The 23,558-nt window shown below is 47.2% G+C and overlaps 2 protein-coding genes across 5 annotated transcripts in view; one reads left to right on the plus strand and one right to left on the minus strand.

Annotated features, from left to right (window-relative positions):
• The window catches only part of NR3C2 (nuclear receptor subfamily 3 group C member 2), a 346,713-nt gene extending 334,335 nt beyond the window's left edge, over positions 1–12,378 (plus strand). The window contains exon 9 of the mRNA XM_042935342.1: positions 9,630–12,378. Within this exon, the coding sequence (XP_042791276.1) occupies positions 9,630–9,785 (156 nt within the window). The 3' untranslated portion in view covers positions 9,786–12,378. The remainder of the gene's footprint in view (positions 1–9,629) is intronic.
• Positions 12,379–18,078: 5,700 nt separating this feature from the next.
• ARHGAP10 (Rho GTPase activating protein 10) overlaps positions 18,079–23,558 on the minus strand; it is a 320,443-nt gene continuing 314,963 nt past the window's right edge. For all 4 annotated transcript variants that reach the window (XM_042935344.1, XM_042935343.1, XM_042935345.1 and 1 more), the window contains one exon: positions 18,079–18,814. In XM_042935344.1, coding sequence (XP_042791278.1) covers positions 18,726–18,814 — 89 coding nt within the window. In that variant the 3' untranslated portion in view covers positions 18,079–18,725. The remainder of the gene's footprint in view (positions 18,815–23,558) is intronic.

Genomic DNA, 23,558 nt, shown 5'->3' on the forward strand with positions numbered 1-23,558 from the left:
TTGCTCTTGCCACCACACTCAGAAGTGTGTACAAGGAGCCACCTGCAGAGTGGAGGGAGGTATAGATTTAGTCCTTGGGGCATTAGGGTTGCCCACAGGCCTGGTAGGGAGATCCTCAGGTGTAGTACTCTGAGAAGCTCATGATCGGACTTTTCTGCTGTGTGCAGGCAGCAGGCCCTGAGTCCCTTTAGTGTCCTTTGATATTCTTATCTTTCTTTCCTCCCATCGTGGAGATCTCACCTAGGTACTCTGAGTGCTCCTGGAGAGGAATGGGTTCCTCCAGTTGCATTCCATACCACTGTGGGTAGCTGGACACTTATTCACTGCTCTTCTTTTTCTCTGTGAGAGAGGTCACTACCACCTGATAGTTTAGCCCAGTGCAATGTTGCTTTGGTGGGGGTGAGGACAGCGTTGGTAAAGTGCTTTTTACCATCTCTGCTGTGTCCAAACTTGTTTTTTGCTCCGTTGGCATGCTGGAATCTCCCTTCATAAAAGTTAGGCTTAGGCACCTTCTCTGTTGTCCGTGGGTATCAGCTTAGATCAGCACTCTCTAGGTTTTTTCATGACTATGTCAAGAGGAGTTGGGGCAGGCTCACTGCTCCACGGGTTCCACCTGTGCCCATAACTGGATGCACAGGTATGTAGACTCCTCCTGAGTTCCCTGGCCTATGGTGCCAGATCCTGCAGCTCCCACAAAGGCACTTTTGTTCATGGATGGATGACTCATTCTTCATTGAAAAAAGAGGGACAGAAAGGTGCCTTCTGTCACTGTGGTGCTAATGTCACTCCCTGATATCTTCTCGATCTTCTGTGTCGGTCACATCTAAGAGGCCTTCAGGACTGCTCCCAAACGCATCCTGTAGGTGAGCCCTCCAAGAGCACTCAGCAGAGTATTGGCACTGTGGGGCCTGGATTTCTAAGAGGAATCCACAAGGAAATGGTAGTGTAAACTGTGTTGTAAAAGGTTATATTGTCTTCTGGGTATAGAAGCTAATGCTACTAAATTTGGGGTGCTATTGTTACTCTTGTACCATGTTACCATCAGGTTTCACCAAGGCATCACCAACCAGAGAAAAACAGTCAGCCCTACATGGCCACAGGCACCTACCTGTGCACATGCAGGCATCTTCCACACTGCTTGCACTGGGTGGAGAGTGGGGTTTTGAATGAAGGCCAGACTCTTTTTTTTTTTTTAAATTTAAATTTTAGTAAGTTACCATATAGTACAATATTGGTTTCAGGAGAATTCAGTGATGCATCACTTATATATAGAGCTCATCACAGGTGCCCTTTTCAGTGCCCATCTCCCACCCCCCTTCCCTCCATCAAACCTCAGTTTGTGTTCTGTCATTAAGACTTGACTCTTGTGATTTGTTTCCCTCCCTTCTCTTTTTCCCCCTTCTCATGTGTTCATCTGTTTTGTTTGTTAAGTTCCACATATGAGTGAAATCATATGGTATTTGTCTTTCTCGGACTTATTTCACTTAGCATAATACATTATAGCTCCATCCATGTCATTGAAATGGTAAGATTTCATTCCTTTTGATGGCTAATATTCCTATACACACACACCATATCTTCTTTATCCATTTATCAATCGATAGACATTTGGGCTCTCTCCATAGTTTCACTATTGTTGATAATACTGCTAAGAACACTAGGATGCATGTTATGTACCCCTTCAAATCTGTATGTCTGTATCCTTTGGGTAACTACCTAAGAGTGAAATTGCTGAATTGTAGGGTAGTTCTATTTTCAGTTTTCTGAGGAACCTCCATACTGTTCTCCAGAGTGGCTATACCAGTTTTCATTCCCACCAACAGTGCAAGACAGTTCCCCTTTCTCCGCATCCTCGCCAACACCTATTGTTTCTTGTGTTGTTAATTTTAGCTATTCTGACAGGTATGAGGTAGTATCTCATCATGGGTTGATTTGTATTTCCCTGATGATGAGTGATGTTGAGCATCTTTTCATGTGTCCGTTGGCCATGTGTTCTTTGGAAAAATGTCTATTCATATCTTCTGCCCATTTCTTCACTGGGTTGTTTATTTTTGGGGTTTTTGATAGGTCCTTTATAGATTTTGGATACTAACCCTCTGTCAGCTATGTCATTTGCAAATATCTTCTCCCATTCTGTAGGTTGCCTAAGTTTTGTTGATTGTTTCCTTCACTCTGCAGAAGCTTTTTATCTTGATAAAGTCCCAGTAGTTCATGTTTGCTTTTGTTTCCCTTGCCTTTGATGACATGTCTAATAAGTTGCTGTGGCTGAGGTCAAAGAGATTGCTGACTATGTTCTCCTCTAGGATTATGATGGTTTTCCTATCTCACATTCAGGTCTTTCATCCATTTTGAATTTATTTTTAGGCATGGTGTAAGAAAGATGTCCAGTTTCGTATTTCTGCATGTTGCCATCCAGTTTTGCCAGCACCATTTGTTGAAGAGACTTTTTTCATTGGATGGTCTTTCCTGCTTTGTCAAATATGACTTGACCATATAGTTGTGGGAAGGCCAAACTCCTTATACAATCACTGAGCAACATTTTCCAGTATTCACAGAACTATTGCAGGAACACCTGGAGTAAATAGGTGCTAGCCATTTCTATGAGTGTCACAGCATTTAGAGGTGAAGCTCTGTATCTTTTGCCTCTGACCCTATTAACGTAGCTGGCTACAATTCTGATCTTGAAAATAAACCTTTTAACCTACCCCCGCCCCAGTGCTTATTACAGGCTAAAAGCTTGATCCTAATTGGGGGAAAGTTCTGGAGTCATCAGATATCTCATGAGAAATGAGCATGCTGTTGAAAATATGTGGGACCCTATTTCAGAGAGGCTGTTATCATTCAAGTGTCTGTCATCGCTTAGTGACTCTATAACCTTAGAACAGGGCTGAGAGGCCATTGCTTGTGGTGGGAGTGGCCGTGCCCCTGGTGATGAGATGGAACTTAATGGCTTCATCTTCAGTGTGAGTAAAATACCACCAGTTACCTTGAGACCTTGTCAGGCTCCTCCACTGCCCTGATAGCTGTGGCCCTTCAGGCTGGATAAATTATGCCTGGCATCTAGCTAAACTTCTGTGATCCCCACAGATACATTTTGTGTAGAATGAAAAGTCAGTGCACAGGACTTTTCTCTGATTCCTAATAATGTGAGACTCATTTCTGATTATAATTAGGGTTCTTGCCTCTCCCTCTAGCCTGGTATTTACCAGGAACGGCTGGTGGGAACCAGTATCAAGGCATCAGGCCTTTCTTCTCATTGCAGTTAGGGCATTCATGCTGACAAGCCAACAGGGTAATAGAGCTTTTCTCTCTCTAACTGTGACCACCCCCCTCCCTATGCCTGTCCCTCTAATCACAGTGAGCAGTGACTGGGGCTCCTGGCACCTGTGGCATAGCCTACATATGAAGTCACATTAAAACCCAGCAATAAATGAGTTGAAGGAAATCAGACTCAGAGAGAAAGATGAAAAAGGTTAGCTTTATGTCTTGAGTCCTGCATTATTTACTTAGTGGCACTAAAGTGAGGATGTCTATTTAAAGTGCCCGGTTGGTGTTTTAGTTCATTGATTAAAACCAGCAACACGCTGCCTTAAGAAAACACTGTTGAAATTCGTTAACTCTGAGCACTTTAGAGTTTGGAAGAAATCACAGAAACACAGGAGCAAGGCCGCAGCAACAGTAGCTCTGGTCCCTGCAGCCCTCAGCCCCTCACCAGGGCTGCATGGAAGGAATGGGAAGGGGGACTCTCCGGGATGCCGTGGGGCTGAGAAGGTAGGCGGTCCCTGCCTTCAGGGAGCTTGAAGGCTGCCTCGGGACCTGGAAATGTGAAAAGTTACATCGATAGGAGATGTGATCCACCAGAAAAAAGAGAAGGTTGTGCCACCCGGCTCCGTGGCTAATTATCAACTTAGAAGGACAGCAGGTGGCATCTGTGAGTTCAGAGGAGAGGAAGGCTCCTTCAGGCTGGGGCTCCAGGTAGGCCTGGGCCAGGGGTGACTGCAGGGAGCGAGGGGTGTGGAAAGAACGAACCCAGAAAACAAGCAGAAGAAGCCAGTACTCACCTTGCTGGAAAAGAGAGAGAGTGACACTTTTGAGAAATGATTCCTTACCAAGTGAATATCCAAGGGAACTGCTGAATTATCTCTGAAGGGTTGTCCACAGTTGTCTTGAAGTAATCTCACGTTAAAGGCCGCTCTTGAGAAGGTCTGGCTCTCCCCACGTGATGCACCAGAATGGGAGCAGGTCGTGACAAACAGAGCTCTTCCCTGGCGGCTTCTGCCTTCATAGTGGGAATGGTGGTTCGAGGTTCAGACGGAAGCTATGTTCATTTAGTGATACACAACCTCCACTCAGGGCCAGCTTCCAGGTGTGACTATGGCCTCCCCCACCAGCTCTGTACCTGGGACAGCGGATGGTGTCTGAGGATGGCATGTGCGTGGTGCTTGTCTGCACCCGTGTTTCCTGGCTGCTCTGGGCTCAGGCGGGGGCCCTGCCCTATTGTGTGTGCGTTGTACCAGGATGACACTTGGGAGACACCTGTGCATGTGAACAGCAGGACTGCTAGACACGTGGCTGTGACACAGAAGTTTGGCTCATGCACCTATGTTCATTCTGACTGGTCAGCATCCCTGCCCACCTAGCTGTTTGCTATGTAACTCCTGCTTAGCTGCCAGGGCCCAGTCCCCGCTTCCTCACGCTCTGGCCGCGCACAGCTTCGCCCTTCCTGTGCCCTGTGTGCTCCAGTACGTGCGCTGCCCTTGTACTGCAGCAGCCCACCTCAGACACCTGTTAAGGGCCAGGTACGCATGGGTCCTGTCCTAAAAGCCCCTGACCCACGGGGTGCAGCAGGCCAAGGTTGGGGAGGGCGGTGGGAGGGCTTGGTGGGCCAGAGAACACTTGGCAGGCAGAACCTGCAACCTGGATCAGACTGGCCCATGTTCTCCTCGCCCAGCGACCAGGAGCGCCTGGCTTCGATTCTCCCAAAGAACCCTTCACCTCACCAGCCACGGTTAGTTGTTGGCTCGGGTCCTGCTGGGTTGAGGCCTGCAGAGGTCTTCAGCTCTGCCTCAGGAGGAGTGGGCCAGGCAGACTCCTGAAGCAGCCAGTGCTTTCTGGGCGCTCCCGGCCCCATGGGCATCTTGGCCGCCTCAGCAGCGAGGGATGAGCCCTTTCCTGAGAGAGTGATGGAGTCCCCTGACTCCCAGGTGTTCACAGGGCGAGATACCCAATCCCAGGCTGCCAGGCCTACCCCCCGTGCCCCAGGAAAGCCCTCATCCCTCTGCAGCTGGCTGAGGCGTTCGCTGTAAACAGAAGCCCTGGGTGTCCGCTCATGACAGGAAAGGAACTGCTGTCTCAGTGTGTGGAACAGAGGCAGTTGTGAAATGCCAGCCCCAGGTTAATATGCATGGTTGGTTAGGGACACCTGTCCTCAGCCAACCTGTCAGGGATGACAGCTGAGCCCTGGGCTCTGGTCTCTCCCCTCGGCATCTCCTAGGTGATGCTCATGAGGTGTTAAAGGTAGGTGTGTCCCCATTAACAGGGTCCCAGAGGTGCTCCCGTGTGTGCTGCCTGGTGCTAAAGACCTGATTTACTCTGCTTCTCATCTCCTATCGCATACGCGACTTGGCATGTTTACAAATATAAACCCTAAGTGGCCCTGGCCCTGCCAGGTAACTTGTTTCAAATGTCAGCTGGTCACTTAACAGGTGCCGCTTCACGAGCTTTGCACTGCTCTGAACCCTCTGAGCGACCCCACACCCACCCTGATGGCTGTATAGCTCCGCTCCACCTCTTTCAGGTCATCAGCCACCACCCCCTTGGCACTTGGATCACCCTTCCAAAACTAGCACCTCCTCTGTCCCTTCTTGCACTGCCGGCACCTGACCGCATTTATCATTTCCTCTCAGGCAGAGCAGAACATAGACACCCTGAGACCAATGCTTTGTTGTGTTTGTCATGGTTTCTCTGTGCCCGGCCCAGAGCAGGTGCTCTGTAACCTGGATGGACACACACGGAGGATGACTTATGGAAAAGGACCTCCACCTCCCTGAACGCCCTGTGGCCCAGGGAGCCTTCATCTCTGGACATGAAGTAGGGCCAACCCCAGAGAAGTGAAAAGGGCAGCAGAGCCAGCCTAAGGGGGGGGGGTTGATGTTGCCTAGAAAGTGAGCGGTCTCCTTTTTTTTTTTTTTATTGAAGTATAGTTGACACACGATGTTACATTAGTTTTGGGTGTACAACGTAGTGACTGGACAAGTCTATATGTTATGCTGTGCTTGCCACAAGGATAGCTACCACCTGTCACCATGCAGCGTTGTATTGACGATACCAATGACTGTATTCTCCATTCTGTACATTTCATCCCCATGTCTTACTCATCCCATAGCTGGAAGCCTGTGTCTCCCGCCCCTCTTTCCACCATGTTGTGAAGGCCAGTGTCAAAGAGTACTGCCTATGTTTTCTTCTAGGAGTTTTATGGTTTCAGGTCTCATATTCAGTCCTTAAATCCATTTGAGTTCATTTTTTGTGTATGGTATAAGAAAGTAGTCCAGTTTTCCCAGCACCACTTATTGAACAGACTGTATTTCTCGTTGCATATTCTTGTCTCCTTTGTTATAGGTTAATTGACTATATAAGCATGAGTTTATTTCTGGGCCCTTTACTCTGTTCCATTGAGCTATGATCTGTTTTTGTGCCAGTACTGTATTGTTTTGATAACTGTAGCTTTGTAGTGTATCTTGAAATCCAGAATTGTGATACCTCCAGCTTTGTTCTTCTTTTTCAAGACTGCTTTGGCTACTTGAGGTCTTTCATGGTTCCATACAAATTGTAGGATAGTTTGTTCTAGTACCATGAAAAATGCTGTTGGTATTTTGATAGGGATTGCATTAATTCTGCAGATTGCTTTGGGTAGTATAGACATTTGAACAGTATTTTTCCAATCCATGAGCACGGAATATCTTTCCATTTGTTTGTGTTATCTTCAGTTTCTTTTATCAGTGTTTTATAGTTTTCAGAGTACAGGTCTTTCACCTCCTTCATTAAGCTGATCCCTAGGTACTTTATTCTTTTTGGTACAATTTTATTAAAAAAATTTTTTTTAATTCTTTATTTATTTTTGAGAGACAGAGCACGAACCGGGGGAGGGGCAGAGATGAGAGGGAGACACAGAATCCGAAGCAGGCTCCAAGCTGTCAGCACAGAGTCCGATGCAGGGCTCGAACCCACGAAACAGGAGATCATGACCTGAGCCCAAGTCGGACGCTCAATGACTGAGCCACCCAGACACTCCCTTTTGGTACAATTTTAAATGGAGGTTAACATTCTTTAAAAGGAAAAATCATCCTCCTTTATAGCCCTGCAGGCACCACACAGAGAGACCTTGGGGGCAGGATGGGGGGAGGGATCAGGATGAACTTAAACTTGGTTCTTTGTACCGGCAGCTGGTGCACAGAGCTCTGCTGTCACCCACTGAAAGGCGTTCTCTGCAGTTGAAACTACTAACTCATTCGTGGCACCACACCTGGAGAGTGGCACCCAGCTTTTAGCTTTCACGGCCACTAGCCCACTGCCTTAAAAAAATTAGTAAGAAATCTGGTATCCCAATTCTAAAAATCTCTCTCCTGGAAAGGTAAAACACAAAATTCTCCGGCCCCTCAATTTATACCCGAGGATACAAAATTACACAAAGATGACCCAGAGCAGATTTTGCAAACTGTGTCCCATAGAGAAAAAGGATGTTTTATGGCTTAAAGAGTTTGGGACCACTTGGGAGGATGGAATCAGAGGGCTTTTACCAGCACTACCTGTCAACATCTTGACTGAGAATTGGCATCCATATTGTACTTGCTTTATGGCAGTTCACTCATTCCATCCTCTTAAACAACCCTGGGAGGCAGATACCCCATTTTACAGATACAGAAACTGAGAGCATTCACAAAGCAAGCACAGAGATGTGAACGTGCCCAGACTGGACAGTGGCTTGTGCTGTTTTCCAGTTTATTTGACCCCAACCTTCTGTGAGTGAATGAGAATTATTAAAGCTCTCACAGTCCTTGGAACCTCATTAGGGTAATGTCCCTCTGCAGACAGAGGGCATAGACAGGCACAAACAGAAGCACCAGATACTTTTCCTGATGACATTTTTTTTGTATTAAAGGCCTTTGCCATACAGTTATTTACTATTCTTAAGATTGTAAATTGAGTTTTAAAAAAAACCCTGAGGGAAAGTTATAGATGGTATTTTCACTACCATCATTTTATTAAGACTACAGAGTTCTTTTATGACCTGTAATATTGTCTGCTTTAATACAGTGGGAAATGGCCAAAAATTTCCTACAGTGAGGTATGGAAATAATGGTATATCGCATTTGTGGATAATTGGGTTTTTTAACTTACAGAATTGGGAGTGGTTCAGGTCCTGGAGGATGGAAAAGGTCCTTGGGTCACCAAGTAGGAAAAATAGCTGGATAGACAAGTAGGCATGGAGGTGGCCCTTGCTGTTTGCTCTCCACAATCAGCCTGAAATAGAAAGTGGCTGAGAATGGAGAAGAAATACACAAACACACAGCCGTGAGAAAGTTGGAAGTCCTGCTGTTTGCAGTAACATGGATGGATCTTGAGGCTATTATGCTAAGTGAAGTCACACAAAGAAAGATTATACATCATACTGTATGACATTACTTATATATGAAACCTAAAAAAAAAAAAAAAACAAACTCACAGAAACAGAGAATAGAGTGGTGTTAAGTAAGGAAAGGGGAAATGGAGAGACGGTGGTCGAAGGGCACAGACTTCAGTTCTGACAAAATAAGTTCTGGGAATATGAAATACAGCATGATAATTATAGCTAATACTGTATTTGTTACTTGAAAGTTGCTGGGTAGATAGAGCTTAAATTTCCTTACCACAAAAAAAAAAAAGGTAATTATATGACACAATGAAGGCGTTAATCACTTTGCAATATAGAAGTATCAGATCAGCCCATTGGGCACCTTAATCTTACATAGTGTAGCGCATCAGTGACACCTTAATAAAGCTAGCGGTGGGTACTGAGAAGTCTCAACCCTGCCCCCCGGCTCAGGGTGAGAAGCCAAAGGAGAGAAGAAGGTGGCAAGATGAAGGCCAGCATGTGGTGGCCCCAGCCCCAACTGACAGGGCCCACCCGGGACTAGAGGAAGCATGACTCATGCCAGCAAAGGCCTGGGCACCACCTGCCCCTCCACCCCAGCCCACCTTATAACCTGGGAAGGCCCATCACCACCTTATAGAGATACATGTACACGCCTGCTCCACCGAATTCGCACGTTTACGAACGAGAACTTGGTGAGAGCGATTCCGTGTCCCCACCACTAGGACCTCTGTAACTGACCCTGTTCCTACTGGTATATTCAGTATTGCACACTCAGTTCTCAGCTGGGATCAGTTCTGCACGAAAGGCATGGTGACAGGAGACATGAGCACCCCATCCTCCCCTAAAACAGATGCCTTAGCCAAATTAGGCAGCTTCACGGCCACGGTTTCCTGGTCAGATTTCTGCAAGTCTCTTGAGCTTACAGCAGGGTTAGGACACAGAGGGGCGTGGGGACGGAGATGAGGCCTCACTGTCCTGTTCCCCGTCTGTGTTGCAGCTGGTCAATGACTTGCTGGAATTCTGCTTCTACACCTTCCGAGAGTCCCAGGCCCTGAAGGTCGAGTTCCCCGCGATGCTGGTGGAGATCATCAGCGACCAGCTGCCCAAGGTGGAGTCCGGGAACGCCAAGCCCCTTTACTTTCACAGGAAGTGACGGAAGACGTCTTACCAGGAGAGCTTTGCCTTAAGTTTCCCCATGTTATTCTACACCCACGAAGGACCCAAGGAATCATATTTTTGACATGTGATGGTTGATTCATACTTGTTCAGCAGTTTCTCAAGTTGAAAATCACGTCAAGGGTTCAGAGCCGGGAAAGCAGTTTGACACGGATTTGGCAAGACCTGAGCGGTCTGATGGATTCTTCCCTGTCCAATCCCCAGCGCTTAGAAACATGTTCCTGTTCCTCTGGATGAAAAGCCATATCTAGTCAATAACTCTCTGATTTTGATATTTTAACAGATGGAAGTTTTAACTATGCCATGTAGTTTCCGGTATCGCTTATTTTAAAAGGGTTCAAGGACTAACGAACTTTTTAGAGCTTACCCTTGGTTGCACATAAAACGTATAGTCAATATGGGGCATTAATATTCTTTTGTTATTTAAAAAAACACACAAAAAAAGAAAAAAATATATACAGATTCCTGTTGTGTAATAACAGAGCACGTGGGGTGAAGAGCGGCCCCCTTGGTGGCGGGGGGGGGGGGACTTATTCGCCCGCGTTCCTCTGCATCACTGGTATACACACCCTTTAGCGTCCATTTATTTAATTAGAATGGATAAGATGTTAAACAAATGCCTTGGTTTCAATTTCTAGTATCTATTGTGTTGGCTTTACAAATAATTTTTTGCAGTCTTTTGCTGTGCTGTACATTACTGTATGTATCAATTGTGAAGGACCTGAAATAAGGTATAAGGAACTTTTGTAAATGAGACACATACAAAAAAAAAAACAAAAAAAAAAACAAAAAAAAAAAACTTTAATGGTTGATAGGATGAAGGGGAAAGTATTTTTGAAAGAATTCTATTTTGCTGGAGACTATTTAAGTACTATCTTTGTCTAAACAAGGTAAAAATTTTTTTTGTAAAGTGAAATGTTCTGCATGCATAATGAACCGTTTACAGTGTATTTAAGAAAGGGAAAGCTGTGCCTTTTTTAGCTTCATATCTAATTTACCATTTTACAGTCTCTGTTGTAAATAACCACACTTAAACCTCTTTGGTTGTCTCTAAGCCTTTCTACCTTTTCTGTACTTTTGTTTTGTCTCTGGTCTCCCGCTTGGGGTGTTCTTGGGACTTGAGCACGGTTTCTGGCTTCTGCTCCATCCTGCTTCCGTCCGGGAGCGACAGGCTGTGGTGCCCGCAGCTCCTCCAAGGGGTCACCTGACAACACACGTGCGAGAGGGTGTCCGGGAGTGCCGCAGCTTTAGGAGAGTTGCCTCTTTTCCTTTCTTCCTCACGAAGCAGAATCAGAATCGGCTCCAGGAGAGTGAGACCGGAAATGCCATGGCCCAGAGAGCAGAGTCTCATCCCATTGTAGAAAATTGGATTTTCTCCTTTGGGAAAGAAATTCCATGCACTCTCTACATCGGCGGAGGTGACATGTTCACTTCTGGTCTTGGAAAGGGGTTTTGCACTCCCGGAACTGGTCATGGGAACACATAGGCCATTGCAGGACGCACTGGGAAGATGCATTTTGGCACGGTTCAGTCAGAGTGGCGTGGAGACCGCACGATAATTAGAGGGTTTTTAGACTTTTAAAAGGTAGGTTTTAAAAATAAATTTTATACATAAACAGTTTTGGAAAAAAAAAATAACTACAGATCATATAAGCAAGACAGTGGCACTAAAATTTTTAATTCATTAATCTGTTTGGCACTGATGCAATTTATCGCTTTTCTCTTGCCCCAGATCACAAACCTATATATCTTTGGGGAAACTTAACAATATGATTGCACTAAATAAACTAGTTTGAACAGAGGCCAAATTAGTCTTTTAAAAGTGACGATAATCATCAGGTACTCAGTGAAATCACATTATTTTCCAGAACCTAAAAGCTGTAGCTGGAGAAGCCAGGAGAAGGCAGCATTGGGATCACCACTTTTCTCCAGGGTTCACCATGCAGGCAACATTACCTTGTCTTTCAGAAGACACCTGCCTTATGCAAGGGGAAGCCTGTGAAAGCTGCATTCAGAGGGAGGACTTTTTCTTACATAATTTGCAATTTCAGTAATTTAATTTATAGGCAGATCTTTAAATATAGTCAACTTACATGCACAGCAATATGAAAGCCACACTTGGAAGGTGATAAGTACTCAGCATGCAGACTGGGAGTTTCTAGAAAAGAAATGGCTTACAAGAGCAGCTTTTAGCTCAAGACTTACGTTTTATGAAATTGGAATTTCACTGTAACCAGGTTTGGGATGGAGACAGTCTGCATCAGCTTTTTGTATTAACAAAGTTACTGGCTCTTTATGTGTCTCCAGGTAACTTTGCTTGATTAAACAGCAAAGCCATATTCTAAATTCACTGTTGAATGCCTGTCCCAGTCCAAATTGTGTGTCTGCTCTTATTTTTGTACCATATTGCTCTTAAAAATCTTGGTTTGGTACAATTCATATTTCACCAAAACTTCTTCATATAATTAAAAAACACTAAATTAGTTTAAAATGAAGCAATTTATATCTTTATGCAAAAACATATGTCTGTCTTTGCAAAGGACTGTAAGCAGATTACAATAAATCCTTTACTTTAATCACCTGTTGTTTTGGAAACATTTCATTTGAATGTCCGTAGGAACACCTGGATTTTTGTGTCCCTCTCAATCTGATAACTTGCACTTCTGCCTCCATCCAAGATAGAGTAACATTTCTGCCCCCCGTGTTAAAGCCCCCCCCCCCCCATTAGCCACATGTCCATTATATTCTTTTGGGACTAATTAGATGCTTATTTCTCAGTGCTAATATTTGGGGTCACTAAAACCTGTAACAGTTTGATAACAATAACTGCTGCTAAACACTCTGTGTACATTGCCTCCTTTATCTTCACAGCCGTAGGAAAGCTCGATCATTCATTTTTCAGACTTTGAGACTGACCTGAGTAGACCAGATGCCCCACCTGACTCCAGAGTTCTTCCTCCATGCAGTTCTGCTTTGCTCCTTCCCATTAGATCCTCTTGGGCCAAGAGACTTGGCTCCCCACTGGCCATAATGCTTCTCACACTCCTTACAGGCTGCTCCCCTTAATTTCACGCATATAATATGGACCACAGAAGAGCAGCAAACAATTATCAGCTCATCTTAAAATTAGAAAACATGTATTTCCCACCAGATAATTTCAAGTTCATTTTTAACATGTCATTTAACTGGTGATGAAACTATTTGCTTCCAGAAAGAGAAGACTAGTTGAGCATTAAACAAATTCAACTGTGTTCTAACATGATAGATTTCTGGAACACAACATGGCCATTAAACACAGGACGGGAGAGAAACAGTTTTAGAGTTGTAAGCACAAATTTGTTTCTAAAACATCTGTACATGCAGTTAATTTTATATCTTAAAGCTAACAGAATTTGACCTACTAGGGAGCAAGGCTTTTCACCAAGAACCCCTAACTTTAAAAGGGAGCACGCTAAGGTGGACGTTATTTAATTAGAGTGGGTGTCCTTTCTGAATGGAGCGGACTCATTCTTGGGACAAGTGTCACTCTATTTCTGAGATGTTCTAAAAGTGTTCTCAGACCCAAAGAATCCAGCTGCACGTTTAGGAATCCTTAGCTGAGAACGAAGACACTTCCCCTGAGACAGCCAGCCACTGCACACCAGAGCAGTGAAGATTATGCGCAGTGATGCATCTATAATTAGGGGTTTGTTTGCTTCTGTGTGTTGAATGCCCCTCAATCAAATAGAAAACATTGTCCCTCTATGTTAAAGTCAGCTCTAACATACTTTTTATAAACTGTGAGTGTACACAGACTAAAATGACTTGATTACAAGTCTCCCTGGCACTTTAATTTCAAGCCCTCCGATTGTCAGTGCAGCAGTTTTCTTGGAAGTAACACTGTGGCTTTCCCAACAACACTGGATAAGAGAAGATTAGAATATGATCTTAACGGTCAGCATGGACCAAGACTATATCCAAAGCAAAGCAAACCATGGAGCAGAGTAGCAGGCCGGTAGCTGCAAACCACCCCAAAATGTAGCGGGGTTTGAATCAACCACCGTTTGTTATTTCTAGTGAGTTTACAAATCAGCTGGGAGGGTTCTGCCAACCTGGACCAGGCTCGGGGGAATCTGGCCTCATGGGGCATCTGCAGTTAAGCAGCAGTCCGACTGGTCTGGGATAGTTCTGCTCCGCGTGGCCTCTCATCCTCCAGCGGACCAGCCTAGGCAAATTTTCATGGTAAAGGCAAGGCTCTAATAAGGAAGGGGAAGGTATAACACTTTTCAAGCCTCCGATTGCATCAAGTTTGCTCCTATGCCATTGGCCAAAACAGGTTACAAGGTCAAGTCTAGAGTCATCATGGAGGGCTCCACAAAAAGGGACATGGATTCAAAGAGGGGTGAAATTTGGGATCATTAAATCAATCTACACTGGCAATTACCCTGATACTTTTTCATAGAATTTACATTGCCAGGATAGCAGTTTCCAAGTTATCCATGGTCACAGCTACAGAAAGGGTCACAGCTACTACGAAGCCGTGTTGGAGCGTGTTTCTCCTGCAGTGTTTCCTCGCTGCTGAAATCCTCCATGGAAGAAGAAATCTAGACACCAGCACATGACACTGAGCTGTCTAAATCAATACTGTGCATTTACTGCCCAAGTTCAAAGTGCAGGTCTCTTGCTGGACAAAAAGCAGAAGTCTGCTTTCCAATCAAGTTGATCTTTTCTGATAGGGAAGAGTTCTCGGAGATATTCCTCCAACCAGTAGATTGAGAAACTTTGTTTGCAGACATGAGCATTAGGAGACTATGCCAGGTTACCCGAGGAGGGTGGCAATAAATTACTGCCCCGGCCAGTCAAGGAAAAAGAGTGCTGACAGGCACTGGAGAAGACATTTGCAGAGCTTGGAGCAGGAAAGCCGTTTGAGGACATGCTCCTGGAATGACATCTTTGGATAGGAGGAAGGAAGGAAAGTTATGTGGCTCAGGAAGATTAAAAAAAGGCATGGAAAATATCTGGCTGAAAAAGGAGTCACCAAGACCAGCATTGAGAGATTGGAGGGGAGAACAGTCAGAAGGTGAGAAGGGGGCCAGAACCGAGGTGAATAGGGAACAAAGACAAGGGCAAGATTACAGAGGCAAAGTATGCCCCTGGGAAGGAGAGGAAAGGGCAGACCATGTAAAGGGAAAGCCGAGGAATGGCCTTTGGAAAAGTACCTGGACGAAAGCAGTGAGTGGCCAGGAGACAAGAAGGGGGACAGAGACTATTCCCACCACCAGGGTACCCTGCTGTCTACCTTCTCCCATCTCCATTTACCAAACTCTTTCCCGCTGGGCACCCTTCAGGCACTTATCTTTTGTCACAACATCTCAATGAGGTTGGTGCTGTTCTCTATTGCACAGAAGGGGACTGAAGCATAAAGAGGCAAGTTCACTTGCCCAAGGTCACCAAAGTATAAAATAGTTTAAAAAAAAAAAAAAAGGATTCAAAATTGGTTGTTTGTAACTCAAAGCTCACACTTTTTTTAGCCACTGTCTTAGGTCCCTAGAACTGCTGTAACAAGGTGCCACAAACCATCGGCTGCAAGTCCAGGAGCGAGGTGTTGGCAGGGCTGGTTCCTTCTGAGGGCCATGAGGGAGGGATCTGTTCCAGACTTCTCTTGCTTGGCTTGTGGACGACTGTCTTCTCCCTGTGTGTCTTTTCACATTGTCTTCCCTATATGTATGTCTGTCTCAGTGTCCAAATTTCCCTTTTATAAGGACACCAGTCATATTGGACTAGGGCCCCACCCTACTAACCTCATCTTAACTAATTACACCTGCAACCATCCTACTTCCAAATGAGGTCACGTTCTGAGGTACTAGGGGTTAGGATCTCAACATACGCATTTTGGAGGGGAGTGCAAATCAACCCCAAACAGCCATTGTCCCTTATTGGCCCCCAGAAGCAAGATGGCACAGCAGAAAGAACATGTAGTCAGCTGACTGAACCTGAGCAAGGCTCTTTGTCCTTGAGGCCTCCATCTTCGCATCCATAAAACGGGATAAATTCTCCTGGCTCATTCGATCACTGTATGGCAAGAATGAGTTAACCATCCTTCACTGGCAGAGTCCACTGCTTCCCCTGCCCATAGCTGCAAGTGCACATATTTTTGCTACATAAAGGAAGGGGGAAAACCAGTACAAGGTCTTTAGCTCTAATCTCACATGGCATCTTCTTATATGGTCTGCAGAACAGGCCCTGGGCGATGAAATCAGATGCAAGCCCCACAGCCAGCCCCATGGCAAGCAGAAACGCAGCACCTGAGTGTCTGTTTTCGTCCCCAATCCCCTTGGTGATTGTCAATGAATACAAGCTGGAGACCCGTTCTGAGCGGCCGCTGGATGAGGTGGGCTGAGGAGCCAGAGCCCTGCGGACGCTCGGGGGATTGGCCACATCCATGCAGCAGAAACGGAGAAACAAATACACCCTATTTCTCTTCTGGGGAAACGAAGATGATCTGCCAACGTAAGAGCACACCTCCTGATCCCGTTACTAGGTATACCCTGGGCCAGACCCAGAGGGAAGCTCCCTACCTGAAGGCCTTGGCAAGCCTGGCCACACCGGTCCTGTTTGCAGAGCAAAGCACCCCAGGTCCCCTCTGGCGTTCCTCCCTCGACAGCCACAGGAGGGGACTGCAGGGCTTGGTGCTGTCGGAGCCCTTGGATCCAGCATGTTCTGAGGCTTCGTGACCACCACACTGGCATCCTACAGAACACAGATGGCCCTGACAACAGAGGTGCAAGTGACGGTCATGGTGGGAACAATACAAGGAATAGCAGCTCCCATTCACTGAACACGTACTACATACCGGGCATCCTACTTGCATTAGATCATTTCAACCCAAACCTCTGGGCATCATTTTCTTTTTAGGAGGAAGAACCACAGAATCAATTTAATCTACCCAAAATCACACAGGCAGTCACACTTCGTAGCAATTTCCTTGATCAAGCGTGTGGTGGTAAACACACTTTGGGAGTTGGTAGTCTGACGGATAACCGTGGGTGGGGGTGCACCTCACCGTGAAAAATGGAAATCTTCTCCAAGCAAGCAAATAAATCAAGTCCTGGTGCAGTGGGTCTTATTGTCAATGCCCTACAGGGATATACCAATTAGGAAAACTGCCAGGAAATCACTCCCAGTGCTATACTGAGCCCACTCCAACTGCCCATACGTTTGCATTTTCCCGCAGAGGCCTTTTGTAAAGTGGGACACGTCAGTAACTCCTTCTCATAAGCCAAGTTTCCCTTCCGCATCCCTTAGCAGTGGGCATGCACAGGAAGTGATAACTCAGAAAACAGGACACCAGGGCTGGCCACTGTCGGGCGGCCCTGGGCTCCTCGGCAGTCCCAGGACTTTCCCAATGGACAGTTCAGTACTGTAAATTACGCTGCACTGAGACTGTCTTGATGTAAAACATGGATACTTTTCAACAGGCCCATTCCCCTGTACACCCATCACCCCAAACTGAACACCCTACATGGTCCGTGTAGGTGAATTCAAACCTGAGAGCCAGCAAGCCTTGTATCAATTCATCTGGGGACGATGCGGACACATCTTTCTTGTGACAAATTATTAGGAGTAAAAGTTTGACGGGCTGAGGAACCTCCCGTGGGGAAGAGAGACATGCCAGGCCCCCACAGCAGGCTCTGTGGTGGGGCTGGCTTCAGAATGATGAGGCTCCTAAAAATGAGTCCCACACTCCACAGGACTCCAGATCAGAGGACAAAGAGGAATTCGGCTGAATCTGTGCCTGGAAAGAATAAGGAAGCATCACAGTGTGGCCCACCCACAGGTGGGGCACCATAACGTGTAGGGTCGTGGCTGAGGCCTGACAGCCACCCTGCAGCCGGGCTTCAGGCAGATGGAGAGATTAGTGCTGAGGCCTGGAAGACAGAGGGAACACAGGGCAGGGTGGGGACAGACTTGCACGGTGAAGCTAGTCAGCGGGGGGCCGGGGGGGGGGGGGCGCAGCCTCAGCCCCACTCCTGCTCGGATGTCACATGGGCCATGGGGGAAAGGCCTGTTCCGGTGGCTGGAGGAGCCCCTCCAGGATTTCACACGTCAGGGAAGTCTGCTGCCCTCAGGAACACGCCCTGCTATGAATAAGCAAGGCTTCTTGTTAATAAATTCTACCTGCGTGTGCCAACGTCAGAGGAAAATGAGTTTCTATCCACTGGATGCCAAATCATAAAACGTTGCAGAGGGAATGAATTCCACCATCTCTTCCCCACATTATGACACAAATCAAATAGTAAATTACATTTTATTTCATTTACAGAGACCTTGGGGCAAAAAGGTGGTGTTTGGGAAACAGCACACAGGTGAGAAGCACCAAGGAGAAGCCTGTTATAAATACGCCAGTGTGCTCTAAGTAGAGTGAATGTGGGTCCCAGCGGTGGCCATCTAGGAAGGAGCGTCTTTCTGCTGCCCTGTGGGTTTGGACCAATTCCCCGCCTGCCAGCGGCAAGCCCCCTCCACACCACATCAACCAAAGCCAAGAGCACAGCCTGCAAACACCACGAGTAAGTGCAGTTCCCTTTTACATCTCAGCAGCACGTGTGCAGAGAAGTGCCTGGTGGGATGATCACCAACAGGGGAGGCTGGGCAGGCAGAAGACTGGATAATTAAAAATCACAGTCCAAAGTCCCCAGGCTTGACAAATGAAAAGTCCATTCCGCGAATCCTGCTACTCTTCTCCCATTCCACAGATCTACACGGTTCTGTGCGGTGCGCCCGCTCCCCCCACCGCTGGCGGGGTGTCTCCCTCCCCTCCCCTCAGGTGCCAATCCATGGTCTGAAGTTCCCGTGTCCAGGGGGCTGTGGGTCCCGCCCTGGAGGAAGAAGGCAGGTTCCCAGGAGCCAAAGGTCCATGTGGGGCCTCGCAGGCCGGACACTACAGCAGCTTGACATAATTCTGTGGAATCAGCCCCCTCTTGCCATTCAGAGTCCCTTCTAGCCAGCCGGGTTCCCTCGAGGTTTGCACTGAAAAGGAAGAGAAATTGCTTTTTACCAAAATGTCCCCAAGTACTTGCTCCCTATGGAATTCACTGTACTGCTGGGTGTCTTAAAGGATCAACCAGAAGAGAATGGGGCCCATGTCTGGGATGTCTGGTTACAAATCTGCACAAGGGCTATTTATAGGACCTGCCCCTTGGCCACTACAGACCTCATGCAGCCCCTCGCAGCCTCCTAACAGGTCCCCGAGCTTCCAGCCTGCCTGGCTCATTCTGATCCGCTATGCATAAAGGAGCTCAGCGAACTCTCTAGAACACAGAGCTGATCATGTCCCCCTGCTTAAAGTCCACTGTGTCCAGGAGCAAACCCAAGCTTCTACTGGTCTGATGCACAGACACCCAGCCCACCCGAATCTCCAGTCTCCCCTCACTCTCCCCACCAGTGCCATGCCTTCCACCTGAAATGCCTTTCTCCCACCTCTTCACCAGGTGATTCTTCCTCTTCAGAGACCTTGAAATGCCCCGTCCTCTGGGGAGACTCCCTCGACCATTCCCAGCACTCATCAGGCCTCACAGCGTCATCTGGGCACTTGTGTGTCTGCCACACTGGATGGGCTGCTCCTGACGGCAGGGCCTAGGCCTAACATACCCTGGGCACGGTGCCTAGCAAACTGCAGGTATCCATAAATATCCATGACGGATACAGTAGAAAATAACCACAGGCTGGACAGCAAAGGGCATCACCAGGGTTTAGAAGTAAAATACAGACGCATCTAATAACCCCCAAGTGTGGGCAAGCCACCACTCAGGCCTTGACCACAGCCGGCCGTGCGCGGTGAGGCGAGGGGAGGTGTGGCCTAGGCCAGCACACCAGCCCAGGAGCTGGCTGAGCAATGCAGCTGTGATGGCGACCCATAAGAACTACTGGGCATCAGAAGCCGGCACACAAGGACGTGTACACAACACACAAAACTTCATCAAACAACACCTCCCTATGTGCAATGCACTCTCTTTATTCTATTATTCTGAAATGCTGACTGCAACTCAGGAAATGCAGTTCATAAGCCACTAACGTGTGGCAGCCCACAGTATGACCTCTGCATAGCTGTTCATTCAGCTCTGACGCTCTCCTCCCGGCCTATATATGCCTGGACAATGCCTCCTCACCCTTCAGATATCAGCTTGGGTGTCCGTCCCTCTGAGATCACTCCTAGTGCTCCAGACTAGGTCAGAGCACCCAGTTATACACCATACGTGTTGTGTGTGTGTGTGTGTGTGTGTGTGTGTGTGTGTGTGTGTGTGTGTGTGTGTGTGTGTGTCAGAGAGACAGAGGGAGGGAGGGAGGGGAAGGGAGGGAGAGGGAGATGGACTATCTCCCTTCTAGTCTAGGTTCTAACATGAGACAGGGACACCGCACCCCGAGCACCATGCCCAGCGCGTGAGGATTTGTTTGAAGGATGAACAGGTATGAAGGAACTAGGTACGTGCTCTCCAGGCAGTCTGGCAGCAAGTCCCCCTCTTTGCCTCTTTGCTCCCTCACTGATTTCTGGCCTGAGGCTGTGCCTCAGAGCAGCATTTTTAAAGGCTCCCACTTATTCCAAACCACCCAAGCTGGCAATACTACCAGAGCAGCCACCAGCAGGGGAGGGGACTGGATGCCGTGGGAACGACCCCCAGGGGTTGTGCAACATGGGGACCTCAATGGAAAGGGGCCCCAGGCTCAGGACAGAGGGCCTGGAGGGGACTCCCAGCTGACAGGTGCTAACCAGGTGCGCCTGGGGAACTACTTAACCCTCAGGGCCCCGCTCAGCCTCCTCACCTACAAGATGGGGTTACAGCACTTGGCCTGTAGGACTACTACAAGTAGGAGGCCGTCAAATAGTTTATGGAAGAACACCTTGGATGTGCTCATTGTTTCATCTCTGATACACACACACCAACGCCCACGCTCACACAGAGCAGGTATTGACAGACACAGGCTGAACAGAAGAGAAAGAAAAGAAATTTCCCATAAAGCTAGGGGTGAAGGAGGCCCGCACACAGGAAACCAGGCTAGGTCGGGAATCCTGTACCCATCCTACCGCTAGACCAGGGGGTTTATCCATACCTCATCTGCTTCCTCTGCAGCTCTTAATTCCCCAAGGTGTAGGAAAGAAATGTCACCAACTTAGGGGACTGAGAGGACCTCTTACAGTATCCAAGAGCTTGGAAGTGGCCACGGGCTGACAGGAGGGCAGGAACGGGTGGAGGAGTGCAGAGCACCCGTAGCTGGGCCTCCCCAGGCACAGGAAAGTGCCTCGGAGGTTTCAGATGAGGCCGGTGAGGGTCTCACCACGCTCCTGGGAGCGTCAAATCCCAAAATGCCCATCCTAGACTCCTTGCTGTACTTCACTGGTCAAACCATTTCCTCCAATGGCAATGTGATAGTTTCACGTGTCAACTTGGCTAGGCCATGAGACTCACACGTTATTCTAGATGTTTAAACGTGATGAACAGGGAAATCAGCAGACTTTGAGTAAAGCAGATTACCTTGCATAATATGGGTGGGCCTCATTCAAGAAGTTGAAGGCCTTAACAGAACAAAGCCTGACATCCCTCAAAGAAGAGGGAACCCTGCCCTTGGACACAGACAGCAACTACTCCCTGGGTCTCCAGCCTGCTGGCCTATCCTACAGATTTTGCATCTCCACAACTGCATGAGCCAATACCTATCTATCAAAAGCGATTCACTCATTCACATACACTCACATCCTATGTGTTCTGTTTCTCTGGAGAACCTGATACAGGTGGCTTTGGAAATAAGAACCTCATTTTGGGAAGATTTTGACTCCTAGAGGCAGTGAATCTAAGAGAAATGAGATGCGGGCTGGAACTCTGGCTCCCTAATGACTGGGAGACCCTGGATGATTTACTTCCATCTCTCATGACCTCCATGCTCCTCGTTTCTAAAAGACAAGAAGCGATCTGAAGTTGCTGCTGAGATTAAAATGAGACACTTTACATGAGATGTGATGCCAGGCACACACCATGTCCATGCCCCTGTCCAATGCAGGCAAGTAAATGTGTGTGGGTCTCAGTTTTTGTCATGCCCCTGGTGCCCGTCCCTGAGGGCTGAACACTCCCTGTCTGTCTCAGTGCAAGAGCTTGGCTCTCCTTTAACTGTGGAGCCCCTGTCAGCCTCATGCTGGGAGAAGGCCATGGGCACAGGGCGAGACAGGTGTTATGAACTGCATGCTTGTGTCTGCCCAGGATTCATGCATTGAAACCTTAACTGCCAGCGGGACGATATTAGGAGGTAGGGTCTTTGGGAGGGATATGTGTTAGCTGAGCTCATGAGGGTGGCATTCCATGATGGAAGTATCCTTGTAAGAAAAGACAGGAGAGGATCACTTCCTCTCCTTCCAACCTCCCTACCACTACCCCGCCCCCCCCCCCCCCCCTCCGGCCACACACACACACACACCATGTGAGGAAACCGGGAAGAGAGCTCCCACCAGAACCCGACCATGCTGATGAGAATTCCCAGCCTCCAGAATGGTGGGACATACATTTCTGCTGCTTAAGCCACCCAGTCTGTGGTATTTGTTACAGAAGCCCCAACTAAGATGAAGGGTATGGGGCCAGGGACCCCAACTAGCACTGAAGAGTAGTAAATACCTTCCTCAAATGCTCCCAAAGCCACTAGGCATGGGAATGGAATGGGGGGAGTGAACTAAAGATAGTTCCGCCAAATTCCCTGACGTTGGGCTGCCACCAGCCACAATTCCCTGTCGGGGCCAGGTCGGCAGCTCCAGCACTCAACCAAGAGGCTGTGGAGAGGCAGCTGCTCACTGAAGACCCCCAGGACACAGAGGGAGACAGTATGGCAGTCACTCAGCAAGCACTGGAGAGCACTAACTATGTGCCCGGTGCCGTGGAAGGGCCTCGGCTACACCCTGTCCTGCCACATAGAGCTGTGTGGTCCTGGGCGAGTCACACACCCTTAAGAACCCAATCAGTACGTGATGACAATTATACCAGTGCTCCCTAATATGTGTGGGTTTTTTTTAACTGTTGTAAAATATGTAGCACTTAAAATTTACTATTTTAATAATTTTGAAGCGTGCAATTCAGGGGAATTAAGAATATTTGCAATGTTGTGTAACCATCGCCACTATCCACATCCATTTCCAGAATTTTTACATCTTCCCAAAATGAAGTTCTGTGTCCATTAAACATTAACTCCTCACTCCCCACCCTGAGCTCCTGGGAACCTCTAGTCTACTTTCTGTCTCTAGGAATTTGCCTATTATAGGGATTTCATATCAGTGGAATTCTGCACTATTTGTCCTTTTGTGACAAGCTTATTTCACTTAACATAATATCCTTAAGGTTCACCCATGCTGGGGCATGTATCAGATTTTCATTCCTTTTATGGATGAATATTCCATTATACATATATATGCCACATTCTGTTTACCCAATGAACACGTGGGTGTTTCCACCTTTTGGCTATTGTGAAAAGGCAGCTGTGAACATGGGTGTACAAATACCTGTTTGAGTCCTTGCTTTCAATTCTTCTATCTATCCAGAAGTGGAATTGCTCGATTCCATGGTAATTCTGTACTTAATTTTTTTCCATACTGCCTTCCAACAGCTACATGTAACATTTTACATTCCTACCAGCAATGCACAAGGGTTCCAATTTCTCCATATTGTCCCCAATACTTGTTACTTTCTGAGGTTTTTTTTAAAGATTTCTTAATGTTTACTTATTTTGGGAGAGAGTGTGC

This window comes from Panthera leo, chromosome B1 (genome assembly GCF_018350215.1).
Source record: "Panthera leo isolate Ple1 chromosome B1, P.leo_Ple1_pat1.1, whole genome shotgun sequence".
NCBI lineage: Eukaryota > Metazoa > Chordata > Mammalia > Carnivora > Felidae > Panthera > Panthera leo.